Source organism: Colletotrichum karsti (assembly GCF_011947395.1).
Source record: "Colletotrichum karsti strain CkLH20 chromosome Unknown Scaffold29, whole genome shotgun sequence".
Taxonomy (NCBI): Eukaryota; Fungi; Ascomycota; class Sordariomycetes; order Glomerellales; family Glomerellaceae; genus Colletotrichum; species Colletotrichum karsti.
In genome coordinates this window covers 412183-425509 of record NW_024065929.1, presented here as the reverse complement: position 1 = coordinate 425509, position 13327 = coordinate 412183, and the positions used below count along the sequence as shown (strand labels likewise).

The window sequence follows — 13327 nt, the reverse complement described above, 5'->3', positions numbered from 1 at the left end:
CAATCCACTGATCATCTGGTTTCATCCATTCAGCGATGCTCACTATCATTACGGATACAGGTATCGATATAAAGTCTGCTCACAACCTCAAACCCCTTGCGAACCCTTTCAACCCATCCACGGCATAATGGTTTCTTAATCATCAGACCTTTTCCCAAATGGTCTTGATGGCCGTGGCTTGGGAATGTTTAGTCAGGCTGTTCCTTGCTCAATGTGGACATCGGCATGCCCCTTTCCCTTCCGTACATGAACTTATTGATTTTCTGTCGGCGTTTGTGTATTCAGTTATCATTATCACTGCTGGATGTCGTTCCAGGCCCATCCGGCGGGCCTCGAACCAGCCCTCGAATTTCTCCCGTGCGAGGGTCCATGATGCAGCTGAAGTGCGTCATCTCGTTCGTCGTCGGTCCTTCCCGAATCCATGTCAGAAGCCTCTCTTCGGTGATGCCGGGTACAAGGAGTTGATCGATAGACTTTTCTCCAGACTTTTGTCCAGATGAGTCCAGACAGGTGCCATTTTGAGACATCAGGCGTCTCCCGGCAGAGTTCTCTGTAGAACTAACATAGACATGCCCATTCCACTTGAACTGTAAAGCCTGCAGTCGCTGCTCAGATTCTACAAGCCACTCATCTCTAGCAAAGATTTCACACTTTGGTTCTGAGAGACGGGCGGCGTCCTTGGCATCGCAGCATGATCCATGGATTGCGTCGTGGTTTGTCTGGATCATGAAATGGGAGCTCGTCATGACCTTTCCATTGGGGACATCTTTCAGAACGATGGCGACGTCTTTCCCATCACATAGTGTGACGTAGCAAGGCGAAGTCGTCCTTGATGCCAAGCGCCGTGCTGTTGCTGCGATGCGCGAAACCGTCTTGAGCTGCTCGGTAGTTTCCTTTTCTTTGGTGGGTGGTGCATCTTCATTTTCGTCGCTGAAGAGAACATGGCGAAGGACCGAAGAGATGGACTCTCTGACGCCAAGAACAACAAGCAGCTGGTGCTTCAAGATAACGGTCCGTCGGCAGTCGTGATAGGGACGATGGTTCAGGGACAGCGAGAGGTTTGGCCTGTGACACGTCTGAGTTGGACGCTGATCTTGGACGGAAGCTGGGGCGACTTACCGAACACCAGTGAGTACTCCCACGAAGCCTGCATATGTGATACTCCTCGCTATCACTTCTCCCGGGTTGCTGGTCTTACTGTTGACGAACTCGAGTGACACCAGGAGACTTCTAAGTGAATCCATTCCCCATTCCAGAGTACGAAAGTGCATCAGTCGATCAGAAACACTGGGACCATCATTGTCTCCTATCGCATCGTTGGGTCGAACAAGAATCGCGCCCGAGGTGCAGCCGAGCAGGAGGTCTAAGAAGACGTTGAGCGCTATCGCGAGGTACAAATCCACACCGGCCACTCGAGCGATGGACTTGATCTCCTTGGTCTGCTCCTTTTCGTATACTTTGCGTAGAGAAAGTCGAGACGCCAACTTCACGACTTTTTGCAACTTTTGGGGGATCGGCAGACATCCGAGGACCTCGTCGAACAGCGGGACAACCGCCCTGATCTTGGTCGAAAAGTCGGACGCCAATTCGAGGTACCGCTCCTCCGGTGGAAGACCGAGGTCGATTCTATAGGTTGGAATCTTAACTTCGGAACCCGGAAGGATGTCATCGGGCGACAGTGGTGATTGTGGCGAAGTCATTAGGAGCCGGAGAGGTTGGCTCAACCTCGTCTATCGGCCAAAACTAGGAGAAGAGAGAGTTCTGGTAATGCGATGGGTAACAAAGGCAGAAGAAGGGTTGGAAACGAGTTCCTGATCCAGAAATCGATATTGCCGCTCGAGGCGCGGACGTCGGACTGGGAAACTTGAACGCGATCGGAGACGGAGTTGTTCTTTCCCTGGTGGTCGTCGAGTGGAGGAGCGACTGCGACAGGTGGTGTGACGAAAAGAGAGGACTTGGAGCGATGGGATGATTTCTGGCGTCTGAATAGGTAGAGAGTCGAAGGCGAGGCGACGAAGATTGATGCGATGAAGAAGCTGGAGATTAGAGGTTGGCGGTTTGGAGTTGGAGTTGGAGGAGGAGGATTTGAACGCGAAGAACGACGGCAGGCGAAACGAGAGCAGTTTACGGTAACGGGTGCAGCTTCCGCCTTGAAAAGAATGGCCTCGTTATGAGAAGATGCAAGATAGACCGGACTCTTTTGATGGAAGGAATGAAATGAAGCCAGATCCTTCCTCTTCACGACCTTTGGGGCTGAGTAAGACATAACCTCGGAATCCTGAAAGTGTAAAAATGACCGGAAGGTGAGATGGCTGATGTCGGCGTTGGGAAGAGACCAGCGCCTTCCTACCGCATAAAGCATCAAATACTATGGAGAGACCAATATTAAGCGCATCTTTGAAGAGAACATTCAATCTAAAAGCTCAAAAAAATCGGTGTTTTCTAGTCTGTGGCATCGTGGTGGTGATTGCGAGTGGGAGTGAGTTGAGTGGCGAGGCTTGGAGCTAGAAACGAGGGACAACGTATAACAAGGTATGATCAGAAAAAACATGTACTCCATCATTACGGTTCCAAGGGTACCTATGTACTAGCAATCATCCAAGTATGCACTAGAAATGAATCTTCCAACCTTCCGTCCGTCATCTTCACATAAGCGCCGTAAATAGCATGAGACTCTATGATCAACCGCTCAGCACCCACAATCCAAATTGCTATGTACTCCTCATCTCTTCCCTCTCAATCACAACCCTCATCGCATCCTTCGGCCTCAGCGTGAAGTTCGGATTCGCCAGCTCGAGAGTCCCATCATAACCAGGCCTCGGCGAGAACCGGAAATTCCTCACAAGCGCCACGATCACCGACTTGATATTCAGCAGCGCCATGTTCTTCGCGATGCACCCCGACGGGCCCTGCAGGAACGCCTCCATCGCGTACGAGTCTTTGGCGGCGCGGCAGTCGCTCCAGCGATCCGGGTCGAACTTGTCGGCGTCGGGTCCCCAGAAGACGGGGTTGAAGTGCGCTACGGCCGGGCAGAGCGTGATCTGGGTACCCTTGGGGACGAAAACGCCGCAGACTGTGACGTCTTCTAGAGCTTCGCGAGGGAGGAAGATGGCTGGAGAGGCGCGGGACGTCAGTAGCTGAGCAGTTATGGTGGGAAGCTGAATATGTACGTACCTGGTGAGTAGTATCGCAGGGTCTCTCTGAGGAAGTTATTGACGTAGGTTAGGTGCTCGACCTCCTCGTAGCTGGGATCCCAGTCTCGCGGCTTGCCGGCGCAAAGCTCACCAATTTCTTCCTTGAGGCGCTCCTGGACATGTGGCATCGTCGCCAGGACGTGCGAAATCCACATGAGAGTCGAACCAGTCGTCTCATGGCCTAGCGAAAATAGTCAGTCATCTTTACCGCACGTGCAGCCGCCTCGTTATTCTCACCTCCAGCAATGAAGTTAAGCATATACTCCAAAAGCTCTTTGTCGGTCCACTCCCTGTCTCCCTCCTCAAACTGACAATCCTCCAAGATGAAAGTCAGAATGTCTCTCCGATCCGGCCTCTTCTCGAAGAAGCCCATCTTCTCAGACCTCATCTCCATCGTGCGGTTCTCGACGCAGTTCAAGAGCATGGTCCGAATCAGATTCACGTCCTCGAGCCACATCTTATTGCTCTTGAGCGGCAGCCATGAGCGGAGGGGGATGTGGCCGTCGATGAAGGTGATGACATGGCCCAGCGCCGGCTGGCGGATGATGCGCTCGTATACATCGGCGAAATGTGCCTCGGGGAGAGAGATGCTTTCGAGGTCGCAGCCGATGGATCCGATGACGAAGACGTCGAGGGTGGCTTTTCTGATGAAGTGTTCGACTTTTGACATGTAAGCTTGGGGTTTTGCGACAAGAAAGGCAATGGAGGTTCTGTACCTTCTACTAGTTTGCGATCCTCGCCTCCGAGTTCGTAACTAATGGCGTCACAAAGCTGACGAGCCTTGGTTTGGAAGACAGGAAGCATTCTGCGAGTATTCGCGTTCGAGAACGCCTCTGTGGGTCTCGTGTCAGAAAGCAATAACAACGCGATGTAACATTGAAGGCTCACTGGCAAGCTGTGTACGCTGTCTCTTCCGGTCATCGCCCTCCGAGAACATCAATCCGTGTCCGGTGATGGGCGAGAACATACGGCCGGCAAGCTGTGACTTGCGAAACGAGTACGCCTTGGTCTGTTGCACCTCCTTGAGAGCTGCGAGATTGTTCACCAAGAGCGTCTCCGAGTTTCCAAAGGAAAGATACCGCACGAAGGGTGCGTCCGGCCACCTGCGCATCCAGGAGATGAAGATGTCTGCCGGGCCTGGCGTCATGATCTGGTTCAGCATCTGGCCAATGAAGAAGTGTCCTCCCTATAGTGAGTGTTAGGTTAGCAGAGTTCATCTTTTTTCACCTGTGCTAACCTCTGCCGGGGAAGAGAAACTATGTCAGAGGTTGCTAGCGTACTTACCTTGGGCGTGGGAAGATGGCGCATAGGAGATACCCAGTGAGGGTAGATGAAGGCGCAATAGCTCACGATGAGGGCATATTGCACAGTGAGAGAGCCAAGGAAGATCCAAATCGCGTTAAGGGCGTTGATTCCACCATATCTCCAACTTAAGGTCGCGACCAGGAGCGAAGCCCCCGCGCAGTGCCGGAAGGCCATACTTTTCGGTGAGACGATATTATGAACTGACAAACCAACACGAAAAACACAAAATAAAGCAAAATAAAGCGAATGTGAGGGACTGTCAATAGGTGTTGGGGAAGATGAGCGTAGAGCGAGGGGTTAATGGTGAAAGGAATGAGTCGAGGTGAGTCGAGTGGTGAAGGTGTTTGTCAAAGACGAAAAAGGTCAAAGGTCGAGTTCCTTCCCTTCCAAACAGACAAAAGCTGAGAGAAAAGAACCAGTCTTTAAAGAGAAAGTTCTCAAAATCCGTTGTCCAAGTCCGCACTCACTCCCCTTTTTCTTTTCAGACATCCGCCGCCTCCTTCCACCCAGCCCGCACCCGTTGAAGGCGGCAGAGCGGGCTTAGCCATGGACTCGAACATGCAATATCTCCTGCAAAACGCATTCACAAATCATCCGCCAAGTCAACATCCTAGTCAACAGATCGTCGCAAACAAGCAAACATATCATCACAGACAGTGCGCCACCAACACCTCCGGGGAAAGAATAAGGCATCCCGGCACCAACACACCGCAAGTCAACTCAAGTTCGCAATCTATTCTCGCCGTAACACAAACCATGCATCTCGCACCCCCCCCCCCCCTTCGACGAGGTAAAAGAGGTCGCATAGCCACTGGATCGAACCTTGGGGGGACACACGATGTAGTCGGAATACCTACCCCTGACGACGGCGTGATACCCACGAGGGGGTGCGCGTTCACCATCGGAACACAGAGACATGAGGCTGATCCCTGCCCGACGCCCGTCACCACGGCTTGGGAATCTCGTCACGCGGACGACTTGAGAGTGGCCGCATACGGACAATACCCTTCGTCGGGAAGCCTCGCTCCATCGGGGCCGGGTTCGAACACGCACTCCGGCCAACGCCCGCCTTCCCCTCTCTTGGGCGGCTGCAGAAGCGCAAGCAGCATAATCAAGAAAATGGACTTCACCGCCCATGCGCCGAGTATCGAACGGACAAAGCGGATGATACCGCGAGGTTACACGGGTCCCAATCCTCTGGAACAATGCGACCCAAAGCCCTGTTCACCCCCCGTGGAATAAGACACGAGAGATTACGTATCATCCAGTCGAACTGATAGGTCCGGACAATTGGGTTGTTCGGTGAGCGAAGAGAAATAAACGCACTATTGACGCCGGCGTAACAAGTCGGGAAGACCTTGCGAGGCGGCATCTCATGAAGGCCGCATTCTCTGCGGCCGGGAGACGGGTACACGCTGCATCGCCGGACGTCCCATGCGTTGCTGCACATGCGCGCTCGCGAGATCACCGTGATCTCTCATAGCTGACATCGCTGACATCGCTGTTCTCATCTTACCCTCATACAAGCTTATTGGTGGACATATTTCCCCTTGTGCGACCTCGCGCGTTGCAGGTTGATCAAAGCCCCGGCGCCTGCGGCTTTTCGCAGCCGGGGATTGTCTGCGAGATCTGGTCGACGACAGGCATGTGCATATCGTGATCACACACCAGGTTCCGTCCGGACGCACCTAGATGTCTCTGATCCGGCGGGCGGGGGGTGAAGGTGCCATCGATCGTACAGAGATCTCCCTCTTCACGGGTCTCTCGGGGGGCGAACCGTCGATTCCCGAGAATCGCCTACGGATATTAAGTGGCTGAAACCTGGCCTGTTGTTGTACGGGATTTCGCAGAGTTGTTGCAGCTGCCAAGAAGGACGTCGATGAGTTATGGTGCTTGACTGACGCCATCTATGGATGACCGACCTGAAGACGAGACGACTTGGTTTGCTTTTCCTCCAGTGATGGAGTCGAGGACTTGTGATGGTGGCTTGGTTTCTTGGTTTCGAGAAGCTTGAGGATAAGTTCTAGGTAATTTGGACTCGGTGGGTGCTTTCTTCTGTATGCAGGCTATCGGGGATCACGGCTCATCATGACTTACATCGTCGTTGTACGAGAATTTGGACATCGTCTGGGTCAATTTGAAATCATATGTGCCTGCATCCAGGCGCCCACTCATGTCTCACACGCCCTCATACACTATGAGTAAATAGCCTTAGGGAGCCTGCAGATAGTATATTAAGGATTACTGATTCTGCCTGTCGTCTGAAGTCAGATGTGATACGAGACAGTTCCACATGATCGTGAACTACCCGGGTACCTGGATGTTGCCTCGCAAGTGACAGCCACGATGGCGAGGGCAGATGGTTATACCTGAGTTTACTATTTTTGGGAAGATCTTAGAAGTATCCAAGAATCTTGTTGCACTTCAAAATTAGGCTACTGTGCTGATGTCTCGTCTGGAGATTTGAGTGACGGCGACTTGTGTCGCTTGATCTATTGAGAGTAGTCGCTTCGAGGGCAGCCACGATTTAGAGAAATTAAATTGCGTATTCGAGCTTGTACACCTATAATGAGTATATTTCTTTAGCTATGATGAGATACGTTCCAGGCAATAAATTGCGTTCTAAGGACTTTTTCTATCTATATCTAGTAGTTGTACCCCTTGAAAGCGATCGATGGCGGTTGGCCATGACTTTAGTTCTGAGGCTTTTTTAGAGCATTCCTGACTCGATGATTTTGAATAAGAAGCCTGACTTGATAACACTAGCTTGGTAGAGCTCCTATTATGACTTGAGTAACTTATTACGAGCAACGATGAGCGGACACAGAGGTCATCTTGTCTTCTCGGTTGCCTGCCAGATAGAACTGTTGCGTGTGTGTTATGAATATTAGATTTATGTAATGATTACGTCTATTGACTTGCGTGAGGTATATTTCAGTTGTCAGTGCGACTGACAACGACTCCCTCAAAGACGTATTGATCCATCGACGAGCCCAGAAACTCAAAGCATGCATTCAGCTACGATGAAATCAATGGATTCTGACATAACTTACGACTTAGATTTTTGGGGCTTAACTGAGGTCACTGATTTGCAATTTTATTTTGGGATGAGCATATTGTTAAGCTGATTTGAGTGTTCAATTGTTTAACCTATCGAAGGTTTCGTTCCAAGGCCCCAGAATACTAAGCCTACGTCTCCTTTGTCCGCTTTAAGATCGTGATGCTACAAATTATGCTACGTAAATTCATGATAAACTCCATGTAAGTTGAAGTCAAGCACTGAAATCTCCAAGCTCTACACAATTCCAACAAAAGAAACTAAATTCCAGTCTGTCTCAACGCCGACCTCGTCTTCACTGGCGCCTCAGTATGAGGGCATCAAGCCCGCGAATGAAACAGGTGAGAGATGTCTTCATTATTTTATCATTCACAGACCACGGAGCTCCACACTCACACGGAAATACCCCATGCCCATCTCACTTTTCCTGCCGTCTGGATGAAGCTCATCAGTCGTTATGCAGCCGCATCCCGAGAGCTCTGAAAACCTAGTAAGATCTGAAGCTTAATTATATTTATGAGAGCATCACGAGCGCCAAGGAAACAGCATGGGCCATGTACTGTTTCATTCTCTCACCGCTCACACATCACAGCGTTGCCGTTTCACAACTTCACGACCCATATTCTTTTCGTGGTTCCTGCCATTCATTAAGCCCACGGGATTTTTGGCATACACGGCGATCCATTCAGGTACAGTTGTGCTCTTCAACACAACTTTCGAACGGTTCATAAACGCAAGGAGATCGTCGCATCTCCCGGTACAGTATGGCATGCTTCACAATCTGGAATACGGTAAATGGCCACCGCAACTAACTGAGTATTCCGAATTCGACCAATACAAACTCATTACAATGACATGTTAAGGCACCATACGACAAGATGAAAAGGAGAGACGATCCCAAACATCTGCTAGGCAATCTGACCACAAATCTCCGCCAAAACCATGAGCACACAGGGACCATCCAGCTCTGTGGCACATCGTCCCCTACCACAACATTCTAACGACCGCTTGACACTACGGCTCCTTTTGTCCATTATATCCCGACGCCTTGGTCCCCCACTCGAAGCAGTCCGACCACAACCGCGACCCAAACGACGAGCCAAAGTCCGCACCGCCTGAATTGTCCCGTCAGTATGTTCCACGCATATCATCATCGAAAGTCAACTCACAGATCTGGTTCTCAACCTTGTTCATATTCGCAACGCACAAGTCCACGTCGATATCCTTGACCGCCTGGTTGGCCGTCTGCCCCGACGGACAGACGTTCGTATGCGAGGTTCCCCGGATCCAGAAATGGACGAACCCCTGATCGAACTCGACGCCGTCCTTCGCGGGGTCCAGGACCGCGCGGTTGTAGTCGCTCCAGTAGAACCCGTCCCGCTCCCTCGGCGACGTGAAGTTGCCCCCGGCGTCGTGGATGTACCGGACGGCCTCCTCGCAGAACCGGTGCGTGACGTCCGGGTCCGGCACGTACGACGGCGGCATCGGCGTCTCCCAGCAGAGCCCCGTGCCGTGATCGAGATGGGGCGCGTCGTTGTTCCACTGGATGTGGTAGGAGGCCGTGCCGCAGTCCTCGAGCTCGACCGTGCCCTTCTCTCGCATCCAGAAGCGCTCTTCGCGGCCTGTGTGGCTGATTAGCTGGCGTTCTTTTTCTGATGTAACGTGGTCAGGCGATGTGGAGGAGTGCTCTACGACTTACAGGAAGAGTCGGTGTACACCTTATTCCAGACCTGCCTGCAAGTCTGGTCGCAGTTCTTCCCCGTCTTCTCCCACTTCATCGTCACGTTCTTGGCTTCCCCGACTATGGAGCCCTCCGGCCCCCAATACCCATTCCAGCCGACCGCGAGGCTATCTCCCACCCAGTTGCATGCTTTCTCGATCAGTCTGCCGCAATGAGTCAGTGCTGTTCCCATGTCTACACGGAAGCTTGAGAGAACCTACGGGTACCAGTTGTAGTAATAGCTCCAGAACAACCAATCGCATGTGACGTTGTACCTCGAGTCAATACTGACCGCCAGCGAAGTCTCCACAGAGGTGCCCTCCTCGTCCCGTCGTGAGATGTCTCTCGGAGTAACATCCGGTGAGCCGGGGACTTCATCGTCAGGGATAAGCGGGCCAAATAATGGTATCCCAATGCCATCGCCTGGTGGGAAAGGGTCACCAAGTCCGCTGTCTATGGGGTCGGGGCCTCCGCCGCCTCCGCCTCCGCCCTCTATGATCGTTGGATACCAGACAACATCATCCGCAGGGTCAACAGGATCGTCGTCGATAAGATTGTTGAGTCTCAGTTCCCGAACGTCGTCCGCCGGCAAGGCCAATCCGAGACCATGGAAGCTGGTGGTCACCAAGAATACGACACTGATTTGCAGACGCATGGTAGTATGTCTCAGTCGAATGAAGGATGAAAAGGTTGTGAAAGATCGTGAATGCCAATCGAAGGGCAGATAGATAAAGCGGAAAGAGCTTGTGAGAAGGAACTAATTGCGAGTCCACGAATCTGATGTAAAGAAAGAAGATTCTCGGAAATGAAGCTCGTGGGAAGAAGATCGTGAGCATGATATATGAAAACCATCCCCTAATAACATGCCATTCTGGATAAGGGTCCAACGACGTGGAACCTTGACGATGGTTATCCCAGGCTGTCGTTTGTTTCACAAGACAGGCGTGCCGCAGGTGCTCCCAGGAACCATCTTCCCAAGACTGAGCCTCACGTTCACCGCAATGGCGAATCGTCAAGGTGAAGACCCAATCGGAAACCCACCTTGAGATCCCTTATGCAGTGCCATGTCCCGTCCAACGTGACAGCTTTCGGCTATATTGCGAGACGGTCACGCCCTACTCTGTCTTGAACTCGCACTAAATCTCCCTGACGCTATTCATGGACGTTGGCTGTTACTTCTAGGAAAGCAAACCGCAGCCAGGTGATCAGATCTTGCCAGCACAGCTGGATGGCGTCATGTTGGGCTGTGAGCTGGCATGCAATGATCGACGCGAGATGTTTGCTGAAAAGTGGAAAATCTTCATGTTGCTTTAGATATCGAATTCAAACATCGAGTTCATAAATCGTCGGTGGAGTCCCGAAGGCCCGTACGGCCCGTGGCTGCAAACATAGCCGAAGCCGGCCTGCATATCTGCTTGATCAGTATCCCGAACGTGGGGATACTTCCCGAGGGCTTCCGTTAGAATGATCTACTGGAAGTCATGGTCTGAAACTCATGTATTCTAATATATTCCCATAAGCCAAGATGGTAATTCAAATTTTTGTGCTCATCGTATGGATCGTCTCATGGGAGGAATGCCTCCCCATCCAGGGACATCCTCCTTCTCGATCAGGGTTGGTGTTCCCTTCACCTGTCCGACAACGCCTTGTTTGACGAAATTAGTATTTCCCGGTCAGCGGAATAGTCTCTGTCGAGCAACTAGCCACTTTAGAAAAGAGATTCACCGGCAATTATCGCGGTGCATCGTGGGAAGATAGGCCTTCGATGCGCGAAGTTCGATCGCCGCCTCGATCGCCATGAGGCAAGGTATTCCAGTGAACCAGATATGTCGAGCGACTCCGGCTGCTACATCACTTTGTCTACCATCATCTGCTGATAGTATCTTGACGAACATGAGAGATAGGCTGATGCGAGCCACGTAGGCGGGGCTTTCCAAGACATCGGGGTTTGATGAATTCACCGGGCGAGTCGGATGCCTTGCCGTACTTCACGCAAGGTGTTTAGGGCTACACGTAGCGGAGATACAGATTCGAAGAAATAAGCATCTCCAGTGCACCAATCTTCAGCATCATGTTTGCCGTCACATCGCCTCGGTCCGATTCTGATGGGAGATGCATCGCGTTCAGGGGCGAAAGCCCGAGTCCTGGCTGGGAAACGGCTTTTGGTGTTTCGGTTGATGACATGAACTCGTCGCCTGACCAGATGTAATTCGCCGGCGATTTCTCCGGGGAGAATGATAGGGCTAATTCTTGTCCGGGCGGCATCGTGCATCTCGTGTGACGAGAGGGCTGGGTAACGCTTCATCGGTGTCAGTTTGGCGAGCCGATCATCGTGAGATTGTCTAGATTGTTGCTACGTCGGAGCCCATGGCAGATTGTTGCGATTCCAGGAGTTTCCCAGAAACTAGTGAGCGGCATCTTGAGCCCTACGCCCTTCTGGTCTCAAGAAAGAGCTCTGGGTGGCAATTGACATGCATGATGATACGCAGGCAATGTCGACATTGGTTTTAACCTAGCAGCGGTTTCCTCGCGTAGCTCGTGGCTCGCTTCTAATTCGTTGGGCCTGGCAACTGTTGGCCAGAATTATATCGAGATACTCGCCCAGTGACGGAGGAATGACCAGGTGGCTTCTCCATCATGAAGATGCTTCCCTTTCTTGTCCTTGAACACTGCGTTCCGGCAGTGGCGACCTTCTGATAAGAGACGCACGGAAAGCAGTCTCGACGGTTGAAGCTACCCCCAGGCAATGGATGCCGCTTCCCGCGGGAATCGCTCGCTAATCATGCGTGCCTGAGCCAACGATGCAGCCAGACTGACTGTCTCTCTGGAGGAAGGCGAGAGATCCTACTGCTACCCCAACTCGACCTACTCTACCTGGTATTCGATGCTCAGCTGCTTGCCTCATCGGGACTGTTCTGGAGTCGAGGTATTCGCGCCACTCGGCTTCCACCGCTTGCCATCGCGCCCGGCTGGATGGTGCCAACATGATGGGCACCTTTCCGGACAGTAGTTGCAACGTCGTAAGGCTGATATCGCTGAGCATCCAATCACTGTCGATGAAAAAGTAATGCATGTGTCAATCCGAATGCCTCCAAGACAAGCGAAACCGCATGAATGCAAACAGCTGAATTCCGGGGTGCGCAACACCTACCCTTGCTGGAAGCCGGCCTGTCACGCGCGCACCTGCACGAATGGCGATACCTGGGGCTGGGAACTTTTGCCATGATCCCACCCGGCAAGGGAGTTGGAAAAAGGAAACTGTGTGTCTCTCCAGCAGATCCTAGACTCAACTCGGGCGTGGACCGTCTTGGCAGGAATATGACCCAGCCCAACCAACAGCTGTTGACCTCGGGGTAACCACGGGGCGAAACGAAGCGACGGGCCACTTTGTAGATAACATCGAGCTGACAGATTGGCTGCTTTGCCTGCCCTGAGATGGGGCAAGATTCGAAAGGGAGCCAGACCTCTGCTGTCGAGAGGCGCGGGTGCGCGCTGTTTCCGACAAAACGGGAATAAGTGGGAATGATCACCCGATATTCACCGTGCTGTGCCCGGAAATGGCGAGCGAGCGCCCGTCGAGACGCTCGCTATCAATCTCAAGATCCAAAACCTGTCTTTGAGAGATCAGATTGCCTGCCCTCCGGCGGCTGGGAAACTGTCTGCCCTTTTGCAGTCAAAGGGCCGCTAAGGTCAGCCGTCTCGCAAAAGTTCCGGGCGCTGGAGAAATTAGCTCCTAGAGTTTGAGTAACGGTCGTTACTCATGATGTCCGCAATCGGTGAGCGTTGCATTGATGTGGGGAAATTGCGGCCATTTCACTCGTCGGGCGTCCTCCGATGTTCGAAATTGACCAGAAAGCGAACGCGCCCCGGATTCCAGCGCAGTCACCAACACGCAGCCGCCGCATGGCACAAGCCTTCGCCAACCGCTTCAAGAGATCCGGCCGAGACCTCGCCCAGGCGGGGAGGCTGCAAAAGAACCTCTGGTCGAACTTTTGATTGTCTTGGGAGGCCAGGGCAGAAGGGCGTAGCGTCGCGTTGGATGTCCGCCCA

General features: G+C 52.4%; 3 protein-coding genes across 3 annotated transcripts; all 3 read right to left on the bottom strand.

The window, feature by feature from the left end:
• Nucleotides 1-281: 281 nt before the first annotated feature.
• On the bottom strand, nucleotides 282-1700 carry CkaCkLH20_08640 (uncharacterized protein; the record flags this gene model as incomplete). The annotated part of the gene is made up of 2 exons (XM_038891355.1): nucleotides 282-1065; nucleotides 1120-1700. The coding sequence occupies 2 exons, from the start codon at nucleotides 1698-1700 to the stop codon at nucleotides 282-284; spliced, it is 1365 nt and encodes a 454-aa protein (XP_038743367.1).
• Nucleotides 1701-2711: 1011 nt separating this feature from the next.
• CkaCkLH20_08639 (cytochrome P450) lies at nucleotides 2712-4673 on the bottom strand (the record flags this gene model as incomplete). The annotated part of the gene is made up of 6 exons (XM_038891354.1): nucleotides 2712-3112; nucleotides 3175-3375; nucleotides 3432-3854; nucleotides 3911-4027; nucleotides 4083-4380; nucleotides 4479-4673. The coding sequence occupies 6 exons, from the start codon at nucleotides 4671-4673 to the stop codon at nucleotides 2712-2714; spliced, it is 1635 nt and encodes a 544-aa protein (XP_038743366.1).
• Nucleotides 4674-8571: 3898 nt separating this feature from the next.
• Nucleotides 8572-9932, bottom strand: CkaCkLH20_08638 (uncharacterized protein; the record flags this gene model as incomplete). Its single annotated transcript, XM_038891353.1, has 4 exons — nucleotides 8572-8672; nucleotides 8727-9179; nucleotides 9257-9441; nucleotides 9499-9932. The coding sequence occupies 4 exons, from the start codon at nucleotides 9930-9932 to the stop codon at nucleotides 8572-8574; spliced, it is 1173 nt and encodes a 390-aa protein (XP_038743365.1).
• Nucleotides 9933-13327: the final 3395 nt, after the last annotated feature.